The sequence below is a fragment of the Vipera berus genome, assembly GCF_964194415.1.
Source record: "Vipera berus genome assembly, chromosome: 2".
NCBI classification, from domain to species: domain Eukaryota; kingdom Metazoa; phylum Chordata; class Lepidosauria; order Squamata; family Viperidae; genus Vipera; species Vipera berus.
In genome coordinates this window covers 174,352,543-174,370,724 of record NC_138203.1, presented here as the reverse complement: position 1 = coordinate 174,370,724, position 18,182 = coordinate 174,352,543, and the positions used below count along the sequence as shown (strand labels likewise).

At 39.2% G+C, this 18,182-nt stretch overlaps 1 protein-coding gene across 1 annotated transcript in view; it reads left to right on the top strand.

Moving 5' to 3' along the window:
• The first annotated feature begins 3,220 nt into the window (after positions 1-3,220).
• The window catches only part of GAS7 (growth arrest specific 7), a 150,698-nt gene continuing 135,736 nt past the window's right edge, over positions 3,221-18,182 (top strand). The window contains exon 1 of the mRNA XM_081315864.1: positions 3,221-3,535. Coding sequence (XP_081171990.1) covers positions 3,317-3,535 — 219 coding nt within the window. The 5' untranslated portion in view covers positions 3,221-3,316. The remainder of the gene's footprint in view (positions 3,536-18,182) is intronic.

The following is an 18,182-nucleotide window of genomic DNA, read 5'->3' as shown; positions in this document are numbered from 1 at the left end:
TTTAAGGAAATAAATATATGCCTTTATAAAAAAAATGTTCTGATCTGCTCCAACTATTGCTCTTATTCACTGATCTAAAACATTTGCCTTGGCATATTTGCCTATGATGCTTTCATAATATTGTAACAACAATGGCATAATGTCATACTCTGTAATGTGCTGCTTTAGTAATAGTATTGGAATAGTATATGTATAGTTTTGCACAAAGAGAAATTCCACCTGGATTGTGGAATTTTTGGTGCCAGGTATTTGTTGTTTTAAATGTTTTAATCAATTGAGTTTTATAATTTTCATATGTTTTTATATGTCTTTTAATGTTTGATTAGGAATCACCCAGAGTTAGTTGAAAGATGGGCAGGTATATAAATGTTTTACATAAATAAATAAATTTTACCATGATTTGGGATTTTCAAACTTTACTGTACCATGACTTTCCTAAAATTATCAATTCATTTGTAATCCCCATCATAAAACTATTAATTATGGGATTTGGGATGAGCAAGTTTAATATTTACTAAAAGATCTGTAAATTCCATCGGACTTTCTTGATTTACATTTATTTTTGCTGTGCTGTGCCATTACCTATAGACGGGTTATATTTAGCTTTTTACCGGTACTTAAATTTTTTATCCTTCTAAATGGGAAAAAATAGTAACAACCATCACTAAAACATACATGTACATTCTATAGAGGCACAGATGATCTACCATATGCCATGCTGGAGGAAGTTGCCAGCCAATGAAAGACCATCTGTCAGGCACATCACTGTTGTGATTGGTGGATGATTTTGACATATGGCTTAGACCAGGGATGTCAAATTCGCAATGTCACGTGACGTGTCGCGATGTATCATGACTTTTTTTGCCATTGGCGGCAGTGGGTGCGGTTTTGCTATGATGCATCCAGCCCGTGGGCTGGCAGTTTCCTAAGCCATTTCTCGAAACTCACTCTAGGCTTTATTTCTGACTTCCCTAAGCAAAGGAAGATTGGATTGACAGGATTCCCACTTTGTTTACACTAACACAACTCTCATCAGGCTTTGCCCATCTTTGTCCCATTGAATGGCAGCAAGTTTGGACAGTGTGAAGCTACCAATGAGTTTGGGTCTCTTTAAACTTCTAACTTCTAATTCCTAACCACCAGATTGCAAGAACACAAGCAAGTGGTCAATTTGGACAGTGCTTCAACTTTGCCTAGTTAAACTTGATCAGCTTAAAAAAAAAAGGAATCTTCCTCTCAAAGCATGCAACTTGCAGTTTGTAAACATTTAATTTAAAACATTCCTCCTTCTGGAGGGCTCCAGATCTTGCCTATTGATAGACAAGATCCCGCTAAACTCCAGGCTTAATTTCTAGACTGAATGTAACCATTTGTAATTTGATGGCCTGGATGTGATCAGGATGAATGTCACTACTGCACGTACACTAAGCACTGAGTTACGTATACTTGGACAAATGAGTAAAGCTCAAAGGTTATAAGTTAAGGGCCCCCAACCTCCAGTTCCATGGAGAGAGGTTTTTCCACCAACTGGAGGGGTGTGGGGTTTCACATGCTGCCTGCATCCCATGGATGGGGCTTCCCTTATTTGTACGGCCCAGTTTCTGGCATGCTGCGTCCAGGTGCTTGTCCATAGACTGGGGGTTGGGGACCCCTGTTATAGGTGATCTCACTATTTCGTCAATGTTGGCTCCCCATTTCCCCCCCCAAAAAGGTGTATACACATACACACACAACTGGGCTCCAATTAAGAATACCAACTGGGGCTCCAGAAATTCTACACAAGTTAACTTTTTATTCTAACTTTTTGTCATAGAATTAAAGATCTTCTAGTTTCACCATTCTTTTCACTGTTTTTTGATTTCCCCTGCGGTCACGTGGGAGGACATCCGGAGGCAAATAGAGGTAAGGGGAAGCAAATCTTCACCTTTCTCATCCATGTTGACTTTGATCATAGATGGGATACTTTCAAATATGGTTGCTCCAGAACAAACTCATAAAAACTTTATTAAAATTCTTATCAGTCAACAATTGATCATCTTTAGTTGTCATTGCAGACACAGGCCAAGTGTATTGTAAATATACTGCTCAAAAATATAAAGGGAACACTTAAACAACACAATGTACTGTATTTAATAGTAGGATGTCTTATCTTGTTTTCCCTTTATTTTTTTGAGCAGTATATAATAATTATATTTGTAACAATAAGATGTAGAGATATACTTTGCATTTCAGTGTTAATTATCTTATTTTGTTTGTCCTGGTCCAATAAATGTCACATACAGAATCTGTAGTGCGGACCAGTGACAACTGTCACTACTGTGAGATGGACAGCCGTACAAATTATTTAAATATATTGATTACATGCCACCAAGTATAAATATATTGATTACATGCCATCTTGGCAACCTCACAGACAGATTTTTTCTCCCTGATCTCTCCCTTACTAAATAAATGACTTGTCCCTAAATAAACACTTTATCCATCATACAACCTACCACTTCCATTTGTTGTTGTGGTGGTGATTTGTCCAGCATTTCTTAAACCACTGGGAGGCTAGGATGACATGTCTTTCTATGTATTAATATTTTAGTTTTTCTCTCTGCTTAGAATAGAAGAATTTTATACAGGTTTTCTGGCTGCTGAAGGAAGGCAACCAGTGAGTTTATCACTGGCCCGTTTCTACTTCAATCGAACAATTCAAGCATTCGAAGGAAAAGAAGGACGGATTTTCTTTTTTTTGCTGGGACCTACGGCCGACAATAAAACCGAACTGACAGGCGCCAGGCTTTGCCCGCCTCTTTCCCGCGCACCTGTACCAAACACGCGTTGGCTGAATTCACACGCGTTGCTTCAAGCCACGTCGATGCCTAGATTGCTTCTTACTGTAGAGCGTTTTACGGCGAGTCCGACGCCAGGTTCCTTTTTGGCGAAACGTACGCCTCTCTCTGCTTCGGGGCCGGAGAAGCAAAACTTGCTCCTGATCCGTCGCCCTCGTCCTCTCGCCCTCCGCAACCCTAGGACTGCAATCTCAGCCGAACGTAGAGGGGAGGGCCCACTTTGGCTCCGGTGTGTGTGTGCGCGCGCGAGTGCGTGTGTATGAGTGTATGAGTGTACGAGGGCGGGCGCGGAGCCGCGGTCCGCCTGTCCCAGGGGGCGGCGCGGGGAAGCGAGGCGGCCAATCCGCCAGTTGAGCTGCCTGGGGAGCGTCGAGAGGGAAGCAGGCGGGCTTCTCGGCAGCCAGAGGCGGATCGGATCGGCACGGCACCTGTGGCGGCTCGAGCCGAGTTTCTTGGGCAAGTCGCCGGGCGGCTGTGTGATGCCACCGCCCGGGCAGGAGCGAGTGGTGCCGGTGCTGGGGGCGCGCTGCAGAACCCTCTACCCTTTCTCCGGGGAGCGACATCGACACGGACTGCGCTTCGCTGCGGGGGAGCTGCTCACCGTCCTCCAGGCGGGGCCCGACGGCGGTTGGTGGGAAGGGGAGACGGCCGAAGGGCTGAGGGGCTGGTTCCCGGCCAGCTACGTCCAGCTAATTGAGGTGAGAGAGGCCGGGGGGGGGGAAAGAACGAGGGGGGAGGTCAGTGATTGGTGGGCTCACCTTTAGGCTGGCCTCACGGGAGCGCCCCGAGTGGGTGTCGGATGGATCAATCTTGCTCCTCGAGGGCGAGCCTGTTGCGGGGGCAGCGGGGGTGGGGGGTGGGGGCTGCCTGGCTGGTCAGTTGAAGTCTGGCGAAGTTTGCTCCCCCGCCTTTGGTTCTGGGGGGGGGGGCAGCTGCCCTGTCGGGGCGGCGTGGCGTGGCTCTTCTTGGTCGTTTGCACCCGCTGGTTGGGAAACAACTCGGGGCGGTTCTGTCAGCTGCAGCAGCAGCAGCAGCAGCAGCAGAGCAAGCATCCCTTTGGCGGCGTGGGGTTTTTGTTGGGCGCGCATCTGGCCGCGGCTCGGAAATGCGACGAGATTTGCGGCGGGGAGGGCGGGGTAGGTGGGTGGCTGAAGCCTGTTTGGTGGGACTCGCGGTTTGAGCGTGAGGGGCGGGGCGGGATTCCTTCGCAGCCCGCCTGGCTGGCAAGATCTCCCGGTGAGGAGAGCTGGCGCGTGGGCTGCTCCCCAGTGCGGAGCGGGTGTGGGGACAGCTGTGGTGGGCGGCTGTACAAGGCATGCCGGGAGCTGCTTCAGGTTAAAAAACAGTCGTGGTTATGACTGTTGCCTTTTATTTTCTCGAGGAGGAGGAGCGGCAGAGGTGCAAACCTCACAGATGTTCTCCAGCTTGTGGAAGGACTCGATGTCCCCTTTCGCTTTATGGTGGATCCTTTTTTTCTTCTTTTCTTTTCTCCTTTCCCCCTCGTTGCATTGTGAGTTCCAAACGTTCCCTTCTTTCCCATCGCCCCTCCTCATGTAGCAGCTTTTGGATCTGAAATTGCTAAAGCTCATTTCAGCTCATGACAGTGAGTAACTTCCCCTCTTGCACAGGAAGATAGACTGCCTTATCCTGAGTCAGACTGTTGCTCCATCCTGCTTCAGATGCTTGGGTCAACTACGCCTCCCCTCCGCGCCTTCCCCCAGATTTCCAAGCCAGTGCTTCCATTGGCTAGGAAGGAGTTTAGGGAAAGGGTAGGTGGTAGACCATATATTCAGTGTTGGCACCTCCAGGTTAGGTCCTGGAAAGACGTTGAAACCTTGGAGATATTTTCCCATTTAGCTTAGAAGACAATTGATTGGGGGTTATTTTTTTTGTAAGGCAGCTGTTTGTATTCCAATGAAAATGGGCTTTGGTGTGCAAAGGTGCAATCACAGAATTGATTTGCCCTGCAATCAGTAATCATATATACAGTAGTGGCCAAAATCCTGGAAACCTTTTGGGAAAAGTATTTTTGAGGTTTGATGGCTAATAACACTTTTTTTGGGAGTAGTATCATAAAATTATATATCAATGGAAAGATAATTTAATCAAGAATGTAATGCAACAAAGTTTGTTCAATTATCTTTGAAAAGTTATAGCCAAATAACCAGAAAAAGGAAGCACAACTTGCTTAGGTTAATATCAGGTAGCTTTCCTTCATCTGATTGTAGCCAATGAGCATGAGTGTTTAGAGAGCGAATCAGGGGTCGTCTTGTTTTAGCAAGGAACCAATCAGATCACAGTAGGATTCAGGTATTGATGTCATGTACTGAAGCTGAGAGGAGGACATTTGTCAGTGTGTTATGTGATTGCTATCAAGTTGGTTGGGGCTTTTTGTGTTCTTTCATTTAGTGTGCTTGTAAAACGTAATAAAATTAAAGTAATGGTGCAAAGAGTTAACTGGCTGCCCAGAAAGTGATGTACAATAGTATTATTAAATGAACAAGGCTACAGTTATAAAGAAATTAGAAGAAAAATTGGTGGAAACTTAACCAAAGGTGGCATTTTTACTGTACACTTTTCCCAAAAGGTTTCCACAATTTTGGCCACTACTGTACATGTAGTACGCATATGGTGCTGTGTAGCCAGCTGCTTCTTTTTTTAATGCGTATTTCTTCCTGGGTTGCACATTTTGCCTTCTTGCGGTTATGGCATCAATATGATAATCAGAAATGCATTCACATATACAGACATTAATATGCATAGGTGATACATTTACTCTTTCCAAGTTTCTTTTGGAAGACTGCAATATTTATGTATGGTTAGGCTCTTACACAGCACACTACTGGGCTAAGGGAGAACGGCAAGGTCTATTTAAACTGTGGTTTATCATCTAATTAAAATGCATGCATTTTTACTTTGGTTGATTCAGGTCTTAAATAATCAGTATCAGCACTGCCCTGCTCACACAATTTTATTCTAGAATGTGTACAATTGTGCACACATTGACACTGAGTCAATATAGTATGGTCCTGTAGCACTATAAGTCAATTTTATTGTCTGCATTGTTGTATATAGTATTTTCACAGATTGCTTGGAAATCTTGTTGGCAAAGCTTTTAACTTGTCAGAGAATTGTCTAATGTAACAAGTGCTGCTGTTTAAAATAGGATTCTGTTCCCACAGTGGCCAAATAATGTCCGTAAGTAGTAAAAAGCAGGGTAGTTGGCAATCTCTAACTCATGTTTCCCAGCTATTTATATTTTATGAGCTATAGGTTGCTAACTCTGGTATCCAGCTGGGAGGTTTGCCAAAAGTACTGTACCTGTGTGTAGATTTCTTTTAAAAGAATTTCTGGGTGATGTAATCCTACCTTAAAATATAGTATTCAAACTACAAGGACATATAACAAAACCAATATCGCTGATTTCACATCTACGTTTTAATGGGAATTACACCATCAAAAATGCAACATGCTGCTAAGAAGTGATAAGTTGCCAGGACGAATTAGACAAGCCAATAGTAATGGCATAATATTACTTATTCTGACAGCGTATGGGTCTTAATTGACCATCGTGCAATTTTGGAATGCTTTCTAGGGAACAAAGTTAATTATTGTTAGTATTCAGTTGTAAATAATGGGGTATATTTATGAAATGTAGACAGGAGTGACTCCAAGTAATGTGTTTGTGGTTTTGGATAGCAATCTAAATCATGCATAGTGTGGTTTAGAACATACTTATGTTACCACAATAATGGTCATCTGGTTGAGTAGAATAGTTCCAAGGAACCAGTCAGGGAATCTTTTGTGACTTGATTCTCACACTGTTCAAAGATTTATAGTTCTCTGATTTGTTGCAATGCAATAACCATGAACAATTATTTTCACACCACACTGGTTAGATTTACATTAAACCAAAATCTAATAAACCATAATATATTTTTAGTGGTTTATGGAAATAAAGCTTGTATGAACTTTATGACCTATTTGGGGTATAGGCACAAGATATCAATAATTACTACTCTGCTGTATCCTGTAGGCCATATCAAATAAGCATCCCCTGCTACCATACCATATAGTTGCTTTGATAGCTGTGATTTATTTTGTTTACTTTTCCTTCATAGTAGTATGAAATTCTAGGCTGTGAAGTTCATTTGAACTTCATATTCAAAATTTTAGATTTGTCCATAAACTCCAAACAAAATAGAGATGTGTATGAATAGGTGCTCCTTGTGGGTGTCCACAGCATATAAGAGGGAACAAGTGAGGTTGTATGTATCATGAATTATGTACTACATAATTTTGCATTATGATCACATGATTCACATTATTTGCACGATGATGTTATGATACATGTGTAGTTTTGATGTCAGCATGGCATAATTGTTCTGGACACTTTCACTGCCCTGTAATATTAGCAATGAGCTAGCTCAGACTCTGCATTTTGATATAATGCTGTACAACAGAGCTTCCAATTGTGCCATATATGATAAGCTAATGAAATTGCTAAATTGGTTGGCCACTTGCTGTGTTGGGGGAAAAAAACTATGTACATTTTTGCGCATGAATTTGCTAAAATGCTTCCTTTTTGTGAAGGTAATCTTGCTTCCTAATTATGTTAGATATTGTTTCTGATGAAAATTGTCCTGCCTACTACTATTATTGTGTAGTGTTTGTTAATATTGATGCTTATTAGCTGCTCCTTGCAACAAGTAAGGGAAACCCCAGAAACTGTATTTTACAAGAGTATAAAGTTCTAAGTTCACAGTCTTAGAGGTTTTGGCCATTGACAGTTTGCAAAGTTATGCATATTTGGCTCTGAATTCTCCATGGGCACCATTTTAGTTAATACTAAAACAGTTGTAGCCTTATATTTATGTTTGTATGTTTAAATAAAATAACTAAAACCTGTGAGCCAGGTTGTAAAAGACACTTGAGAAAGGATTCATGTACATTCCCATATGGAGAGTAATTTGATGTACGTAGCCTGACAGTTCACTCCCTTTCCTGTTTTGGAAGCTTAAAAACCTTTGGCTGCTGCACTAATACCTAATCTCCACATTGGTATTCTTTTCACTGTGCTCCTGAACTGCTGCTTATTAGGGGTTGTTTGTTTCGCCATAAAGATATAATTGCCTTCAATGGGTTTGTTCCTGTTAAGCCTGTTTGAGATGACAGGGTAATGCCTACAACCCTATTTATGCTGTAAGGCACATAAATTCATACAATATTGTTTAGACTAATTATAAGCCAGACGATTACACAAAAGAAGAGGATATGGCAAAACATCTGTGGGGTTGGGAAATTATAACTCTGACCATATGCTTTTAATCATGTATGTTTTCACTGCTTTCTTTTACAACTGGTCTGATGAAACAGTCCCTATTTTCAAGTGATGGAATAGTGTTCTGGTCTGGAAGTAGGTTAGTCTCAATGTCCTCTTGGGATATCTTCCAGCTCTTATTTATAACCTTGGGATCTGAACAGTAGAGAGGTTAATGGAACCAAAATGAATGGGAACCTTTTCTTTATTAAGAGGCTTCTTCTTGGTTGTGTAGCTCTCGGAAGGAAAGCAGCCAACCAGCCTACCAACCAGCCAGCCATTCATTTGGGAGTCAGGTTCTACAAAGTGGGCTCAAAGCCAGACATTAAGAATTCGGGTTTTTAAAATTAAGGATGTGAACAGCTTCCATGAATGAGTCTGAAATGTAAAAAAACAACTCGGTGGCTTGAAGAAGACAATATGATGGTAGGTTTTTAAATCTCACAAAGACAAAGCAATAACTGGAAATTAAAAATATCCTGATGTGGATGTAATGAATGCTCTTCCATACCTACCAACATATCACAAATGGGGTAGGGAGGAGAGAGAGATTGCTGTAAAAGTTGGGCTATCATATCCAGGCTGTAAAAAACTGGATGACCGTGAAATGGTAGCAAAAAGATACAAAAACTTGTCATTTGTCCACATGACAGAAAATGTAATAGCAATTGCCCTTAGACTTTTTAGTGTTTTACAGCACTCTTTGAGTGGCTTACAAATGTTAGCATATTGCCCCCAACAATCTGGGTCCTTATTTTATCGACTTTGGAAGAATGGAAGGCTGAGTCAACTTTGAGCTGGTCAGGATCAAATTCCTGGCAGTGGGCAGAGTTAGCTTGAAATACTGCATTCTAACCACTGCACTACCACAGCTCATAAGCCCAGCTCATAAGAGGCCAGTTCCTCTATTATTGTATACCGCTGACAATTGCAAATAGCATTTGTTTGAAAAAGATTTATTCAGAAAGAGTATTTTTTCTGCTAGGGATGCACTCAGTGTCAACATTATACTATGGTTTACTGTTACGAGATGATCTGTATGCAAAGATTGTACTAAGGCATAATATGAGTTGTTTAGTTTTAGTGATATATTGTGTGAACCCAGCCAATTGTGATTAATTCAACAAACCATATTTAATAAATGGGTTAGTGTACTGAGTAAATCAGGTTACTGTGGTAAATATTAAGCTTGAACCTTCCCGTTTCTCCTCTTTCATTAGGGAATTTTTTTTTATGAAAGTAACTTCAATATTGAGAAGTCTTGATACTATAAACTATATTCAGCCTTCATTCAGAAATCAAATACATAGAAATAGGTTTGGGGGGAAGGGGCTGAATTCCAGAGAACAATAGCTTCAGTAATTGGTATTAACAAATAAATGATCAAATTAATGAATTTTAAGATACGGTACCTAATTCAAGAAGTCATATTCCTCTGAAATAGAACTGAAGAAGGATATTCCATATGAAAAATGTGCATGGAATATGTGTCTTCGTGTACATGACCCGCTTTTTGTGTTCTAGGTTTCTGCTCCAAATTGTAAAAAGATATTATCTGCAGTAAATGATTTTCATTTCATTATTAAGAAATTAATCAATCTGTTTCCTGGTGCCTCATTTAGATGCAAGGTATGAGTTACATGCTTTTAAATGAGCAAGAAATCTTGCTAGCATGCATCCTGAATTACAGCTTTTTCTTTCAGGCAATAAATTAAGAAGTGAACTGACAGGAGAAAAATACAGTGTTGTGTATGCTTTAGCCTTCTCTCTCTCTCTCTCTCTCTCTCTCTCTCTCTCTCTCTTTCTCTCTCTCTCTCTCTCTCTCTGTGTGTGTGTGTGTGTGTGTATACGTGTATAAAAGACTTTTTGGTAGAATGCAATTCTGAATATTCAAAACAAATTTTAAAGTCTGAACTGCTTTATTTACTGTAAGGTTGAGCAATTCAATTCTATGCATAGTTGTTTGGAAACACATTTTTCGGTACTCAGTGGGATTTATCCCAAATAAATAGTCACAGCTCATAGGAGTGCACGTTAAATTGTTTCAGTACACCCACCCATCCAATCACCCACTCACCTACCAACCCACATGTATATATAAAACAAAATTAGTACATAACTCCTTCACCAGAGTCCAGGTGGTTTATAACAACAACATGCCATTAAAAACGACCCAGACTCCTCCCCCCCCCAAAAAAAATCAAAATATAAAAAAATCTGAAAATTAGTGAAAGTCAGCCAATGCTCCTTAGTTCTAAAATGTCTGGAACAAGATAATCTTAACTGCTTTTTTTTTGAAAAGTTTGAAAATGTTCTTCTGAAGGTAAGTGATGCTACAGCAGCAGGAAGACTACTTGAAAAGCTCCATTCTCGTTACTAACCCGCCCCCCCATCCCTCTCACAAGCTAAAAATCTGAAGCATGTTCTCTCAGAAAGAGTGCAAAGGACGGGCAGGTTCACTCAGAGGAGAAAGAAATATAGGCTTGTATATTACTATATCAGCTTATACTTGTCTGCTTGCTAAACCTAAGCCTACCCAGTGAATTGCTTCATGGAACTTACTGTTTTTAATAAATGCAACTGATCTTGGAATGGTGACATTTGCATATGTTCATTTTAGAGCAGATTATTTTTGTTATATGTATCAAATCTACTTCTTCTCATTCTCCTTCAGGGATGTGAAGAAGCAGCTGGCAGGATAAATTTTGCAGGACTGTAGGCTATTAGGATTTTTACAGCTGCTGTCTCTTCCCATGGTTGGACATCTCTTTTATGAAGAATAATGTATAACTCCAGGAATGACAAGAGAGCTTGAAAACTGGACGTTCTGCTTGCACCTATTTGCTGAGCTGCTCTTATCTGTAGTGGGTTGTCTAAAGAAGAAAGACAAGTTTCTCAGGCATTTTATTTTATGGATAGATAAGAGCAGAATCTTAGCTGAATGCCTTTCTTCCCTCTTCACAGCTAACTATGAACAGACATTGTTGTTATGGGTTCTCATTTATTTTTCATTAGAAATAATGAAAAATATATACAGTGTATCTCCACAGAGCTATATGTATCTCCATTGCCATACAAACATATGTGCCTATGCTGAGATTAGAAACACTTGCCAATCTATTGCAAATCTGCTAGAGCAGGGTGTCAAACTACCGGCCTGTGGGCCAGACACGTCACCAGGAAACTGCACCCGCCCCATTGCCGGCAATGGGAAAAAGCTCTGATATGTCGCATGATATCATATAACATTGTGAGTTTGACATGTCTGTGCTAGAGAATACTCAGTCAATACAGAGTTTATGTTTTACACAGCAGTTGATATGGGAACAATTTGCTCAATAAAGATATATTTTTATTTATTTATTTAATTTATTTTATTTTAATTCCATTTATATCCCGCCCTTCTCCGAAGACTCAGGGCGGCTTACAAGCTTAGCAGTAGCCTTCATTCTATGTATATGCCTGCTTATTAGGGCTTTCACACACACCCCAAGCGGCATTTTTACAAAGTCAGCTTAATTGCCCCCAACAATCTGGGTCCTCATTTTACCTACCTCGGAAGGATGGAAGGCTGAGTCAACCTTGAGCCTGGTGGGATGCGAACCTGCACTAATTGCAGGCAGCTGGTGTTACTTAAGGAGGCATTAGCCCACTGCTCCTTTTGGTGCAGTTTCTTTTGCTACTTAACCAGAAAAGTTTTTTAAAATGTCAAATCAAATGCAGGAATTAGGGGAAAGGGCATCATCACTTTGCTCAACTCAAAGTATGGCATCTTTTAGAAATAGCTGCCAATTAGAGCTCTATAGCTTTTTAAACATGGTAAAAATCTATGAATGTTGATTCTAGTAATAAAAGTGGATTAAGTAGTCCTGAGAAGATCCTGCTGTAAAGCTACAGGTTTAATTAACGGGGACGTGATTTGAATATTTACTGCAATCATGTTCTCACTGAAAGTACTGTATACCCTTTAATTCTTACTATTCAAAGCAGGGTATAATAACTAAATAGGAAAGAAAGGTCAATTTCATCTGTTTAAGTATATTTTACTTCTCTAATCAATAAACCTTATATTGTCAAGCAATACCACCATCACTGTTTGGCTCTGAAAGGCCACTTTCCTGTGACTTAGTACATACAAATCAATATGCAGTACTATATCTTCCAGTACTATCTATTGGAAAGTTCTTTGCCCAAGTTTTTCTATGCAGGTAGTCCTTAATTTACAACCACAATTGAGCCCAACATTTCTGTTGCTGAGCAAGACAGTTGTGAAGTGTGTTGAGCTCCATTTTATGACCTTTTTGCCATTGTTCAATGAATCACTACAATTGTAAAATGAATAATGCGGTTATATAGCAAATCTGGCTTCCATTATTGATTTTGCTTGTCAGAAGCTCCCCAGGAAGGTTGCAAATGACAATCTCGGGACACTGGGATGTTGCAACCATCATAAAAACATGTCAGTTGGCAAGTTTGATCACATGATTGTGTGGATGCTGCAATGGTCATAAGTGTGAGAACTGGTCATAAATAACTTTGAACTGTCATTAAACAGATTGTTGCAAGTAGAGGACTACCTGTATGGCTTTATTTTAGTTTTTGAGTATGGTGCCTTGGAATCCTGCTCTTAGGGAAGCTTGACTCATGTTTGCCAGGTGCATATTAGGAGATCAAATCATATATATGTATGTATGTATGTATGTATGTATGTATGTACTCATTTCTAGCTGTTTTGAAGCCCTCTTATTTTCAAGTTGTCTTCTGTCTTTCCTGTTTTGTGTGGAACTTTTTTTGCTTGTGTTTTATTGATTTTTAATACTATCCTGAAGGGTAGTATACAGATTTTATAAATAAACCACAAATTCTGCCAGGCAAGACTTGTCCAAGATTATTTCCTCTGGGTCTGCTATTAAGCAGGTTCATTCCTTTGGATTCTTTCCAAACTACCCCACCTTGTCCAATATAAAGCCAGAATTAAGCAAGCAAGCTGAATTCTTTTTTAAACTTAAGCAGTTCCAGACTAATTTTGTTTCAGGAAATGTTCTGAGGCCAAACTTTAAAAAAAAAACTTTATAAGGTTCCTTTCCCACTCTCTTTCCTGGACATATGATATATTGTAAGATCCCAGCATAGGGTTCCCTATTGTACTGATGGTCTTATAGGAAGTAGAAAATATTAAGATGAGAGAACTTATTATTGGTTGTTATTATTACTATATCTTATTTTATATCATAAAAATGATATAAAATGTAAGAATGTCAAATTTTATATCTCAAGGTTGAGTCACATAAGGTTTTCTCAATTGTATGAAGTCACAGTGTAAATGGGCTTTGACTTGATGGGCCTCTGGCAATGAACTAAAATTGAGAATCGTAAGACACACCATAAGTCCAGCACTACTCATGTTGAAAAAGTTTCATTCTTTTAGTAATCTGTGTAGATTTCTCTTACATCCATCTGTCAGACTAGAATAGCCTAGTGCTTGAATGGGAATGTTGGTGATTAAAGATATTTTAAAAAGCAATAACTTTTAACTATGATGAAGAGTTAACACTGCTGTTTGGAGAGTTGTTACTTGTTCCTGGACTGCTAATGGCACAAATAACATTTATACAGTGGTCATATTACACAGAGTGTTCACAGTTGCAAGAAAAGCCATTTGGAGAAAATTTTCTAATACAAGAAGTTAGAACATGAGTGCTGGAAAATGTATCCTGCTGATACAACAATCTTTCAACTTTATCTGAACCACAGGTGTGCTAGTTTCTAGGAGAGCAGTTGGGTTGTGGAGAGGCTAATGGTATTTTTATGCTAAAATCAAACATCTGGAAAGGCCTTCGGACTGTATACGTTGAGACAGATAAATAGATAAAATATTCTTTGCTTAAATAAAATACTGCAGCTCCAAACAGGATAATTACTATGCATCTGTCTTTACATGTCTTGAATAAATCTAGAATAATTCAGGAAATAATAACTATGAGAATTGGACCGTGGGATAGGACACACTTTTAATGAAGCTCCCTGATAATTGTTTCTATCTCGATATACTAAATTAGCCCACCCAGTATTTTATAAATTTGTAACATACACTTTTTGGTAAACTGTATCCCATTTAATCTCTGGTCCCCTTTGTGAACAAGTGGCAGCAAGGAAAATGAATGGGAAATGCTGATGCAAACACAGGCAAAACAAACCCCCTTACTGCATCACCCCAAATGGCAATCATATTTAACAGATTATATGAGAAGCAAGATCAGGTTTTTCATAGAATAAACACTGAACAGGGAACTACATGAGTCTGGAACAAGAACAAGCTGTTTAATCCAGCCCAGTCTCTTCTAAATAACAACAATTCTCCTGTGGCTCAGACAAAGTATTTCTTGCTCTTTGATGTTTCACAACAGGAGACGACTACCTCGGCCTCAGTAAACCAATGGGCTCCATTGCAAAGGCTTGCCCAGATCCCCTAGTGCACACTTTCTGTCTGAACAACTGTGTCAGGCCTTTGTCAAGCATCTTTTCTGGCCAGCACTGCATAGAACTGCACAGGCTGCTGTGTGGATTTTTTGTATGTCCCAGGTTAATTCAGGAGCATTGTCTTAGGAAATAGCTAATTTATTACAAAAAGTTCTCCCCAACCTGGAGCTGGCCTGCAAGGTATCATGAATACCTAAATATCTATTATCGAAAGAGGTTTATTTTTTTAATTTAAATTTATCCCTTTTTGCTTTCTATGAAATAAATTGAAGCCTTTGCAGTAGAACAGGGGTCCCCAACCCCTGGGCTGTAGACCGGTACAAGTCCACAGCCTGTTGGGAACCGTGCTGCACAAGGGGCAGGCAAGCATACCAAACTCCATTTTGCTCATGTTGTGGGAGCTAGGTTGCGCGTGCAAAACCGTCCCCACCACCGCTGCCGCTGCCACTGGTCTGTAGAGCCATAAAGGTTGGGGACTGTTGCATTAGAAAATGGGAGAGAGCTGTTTGGAAACTGTACACTACTCTTATCATTGGAAGGACAAAAGTCACAATGGACAGGATGGATATAGGCCCTTAAATGCCTTTTCTTTTTCTCCTCTTTCATTTTGAAAAGATTAATATACATCCTAAAATATTATTCATATTTTCAGACATGCTAATTTCTATGTTTCCCAAACTCAATGTATTTTTTATATTGGGTTTTTATTTTTTTTTGTAAGCCGCCTAGAGTCACTGTAAGTGAATGGATGGCTATATAAATTCTCAAATAAATAAATAAATACATTAAATAAAACAGGGAATTGTGTTTTCCATTTTTAGCAGTTCTGGTTGGAAGGTATACCAGGAGCTGCACAAATGTCTTACTGGAGTTGTATGTGACCTTTGACTATTAGGTTGCTTATCCTTGCATTAGCGGACTTGTTCTAAATGAGTAATGTGGAAGTATAAGAAATAGTGATTCATGGGATAAAGTTGTTTAGTGAAATGGAAAATATTTGGTTCTTGGTATCTTATACTTTTGTGGAGAACTACAAACTGCATCTGAATTCTGTATCTAAGTCCATTTGAACTGTCTAGTTCAGCTACACTAGAGGAGATGGTAGATCTTTTCTAGGTGTCTGTAGGTTTTAAATAGCGATGCTAAGACAGACTGGAGAGGAAGGTTAAGATTACATGTATCGTCATCTGAAGGGCCAGCCTCTTGAGGTAGGTGACTGGTAGCTCAGTTTATGAGGTAGATTTAACCCAATTACACATGTCCAACTTGTGGCTGCTTCAGTTTGAAAGAAAGCAAAACATAGGAGAATAGCGTTCAATTGCAAAATGTCTTAATTTATTATTTATATGGTAATTTTAATATGGTGGTTCTTTTCTTTTTCTCTTTTGCCAAACAATTTGTTTGTTGTTTTGCAATATTCTCCTAAGCTGCAATGACTTCTTTCTTGCATCATTTACTCATAAAGCTTTAGCTTTAGCTCACTTTTTCAGTCCAATTACTATAAGTTGTTTATTTTGAACTTTTTTTTTAAAAAATGAACTCACCTCACTATTCTTTTGGTTTCATTATGTCCAAGCTGCCTAATCTGCTAAAAACATCATTTTTAAAGAATCCTTTTCAAATCTGAGTCCTTAGGAATGTTTCGCCAAATGATGGATGGGGTGGCCAATATGAATCTGTAACTACTGCCCACACATTCCCATTGTAACCCATATCTGCCCCTCATTTGTTAACCTCATCAGTGTCTGGTGCTAGTCTAATCTTAGTGTGCTGATAGTTTTGCTTTAACATTTGAGAAGAATATTCTGCAGGACAAAGCCTATTCTACATTTTCCAGAATGATATGGCTTCCAGAATATACAGAAATCTTGCACATATTGTCATTAGATATAACTTTTTGGTAAGGTGTATAGCAGCAAGAAGAAGAAGAAGAAGAAGAAGAAGAAGAAGAAGAAGAAGAAGAAGAAGAAGAAGAAGAAGAAGAAGAAGAAGAAGAAGAAGAAGAAGAAGAAGGAGGAGGAGGAGGAGGAGGAGGAGGAGGAGGAGGAGGAGGAGGAGGAGGAGGAGGAGGAGGAGGAAACCTGGACTTTCCTTGATTTTGTAATGTGGCCCCACTTCCTCCTCTAGGGTTCAGCATATTCAGGGTTTACTCATGAAATTGGTGGGGTGAAGCAATGGAACATGGAACTGAGAAGAACAGCAACATGTATTCAATGTCCAGATCTGACTGTGTTTCAGAGTACATGAGACATGAGGAAACTGGATTTCAGCCACGCTCTCCAGCATTAGTCATGCTGATTGATGTTGCTGGGAATTGTTATTTACCTACAGCTGGAGATTTGCAAAATTCCCATTCCTAGACTAGACAGTGCGAATAATATCTAACAGAAGTTGGTTTATATAAACCAACCCTTCTGAAACTGATCACATACTAAATGCTTGAGATGTTAAAGGAGTGAGTTTCATCTCCTGGAAAAAAACAAGAAGTCTTTGCTCATTTATTCAAGTTTATTGAGAAATTACTCATATAATTAATTTGAATTTCCAAAGTTACAATGAACTTAAGTTTGCCCTAAAATGCATTCGTTTTATTGGTGTCAGCATAATTTTCTAGAGCTGAACGTTTTTGTATGCAGTAACTCCAGTGATTTGCTTTTATAAGGATGTAGTGCTTTGGGTTGTGTCATCTGAATTGGCAGTATGATTATAATTGCTGGTATTTTATTAGGGCTTGCCTTTTTATTTTTGCTTAGAAGTATGCATCACAACAGCGTGGGATTGTAGCTTCATTTGATTGGCAGCTGTGGGCTTTTGCAATTTTTTTCACTAGAACAAAACTAGGCTTCTAATTTACGGAAATAAACTTCTCTTGTGCAATAGAGAGATAGCTGTGCATTTCTTTATAGCCTACAAAAGCTTGCTTAATAAAAAAACCTGTAATAGCTAAAATAACAAGTACTGAAATTATTCAGCTTCATTAATTTACTTTTTCTTGATTATCCTTTTCTTACCACCACTATGTTGTTTGAATGACTTTCCAAATAGGTTATAGAGCAACAGATTAATGGTGCTTCATCTGGAAATTAGAATGAGCTTTCAGTTTAAGAAGATGGCATATTTATTTATATGGCATAAAATCTGATGGTTTCAATGGGTAACTGAAGTTGGATTACTTACTTACTATGTGTTTTTATATTACTTTCAGTGTAGTTAATTTGATAAGATATTCCATAAAGATATTTGTGCAAGAGTCTAAGAAGATAGGAACCTGGTGCGTAAGTCTGTGGATGGTCTAGTTTTCATTAGAATGGATGCTTCACCTTGAAGAGTGAAATATACTTTGAGAAAAGTAAAAGGTATCTTGATTTTGTATATACTTGAACCCTAAACCTCAGTACTGAACAAACATTTGTGGCTAATTATTTCCTTTATTATGAAATCTTAAATGCTACTGTTTTTTGGTTTGTTTCCAAGTGTATATTATAGTAGCTTAATAGTAACTAAGCTATTAGTAGTTAGCAGTTGAGAATACTCTTGAAGTAAGT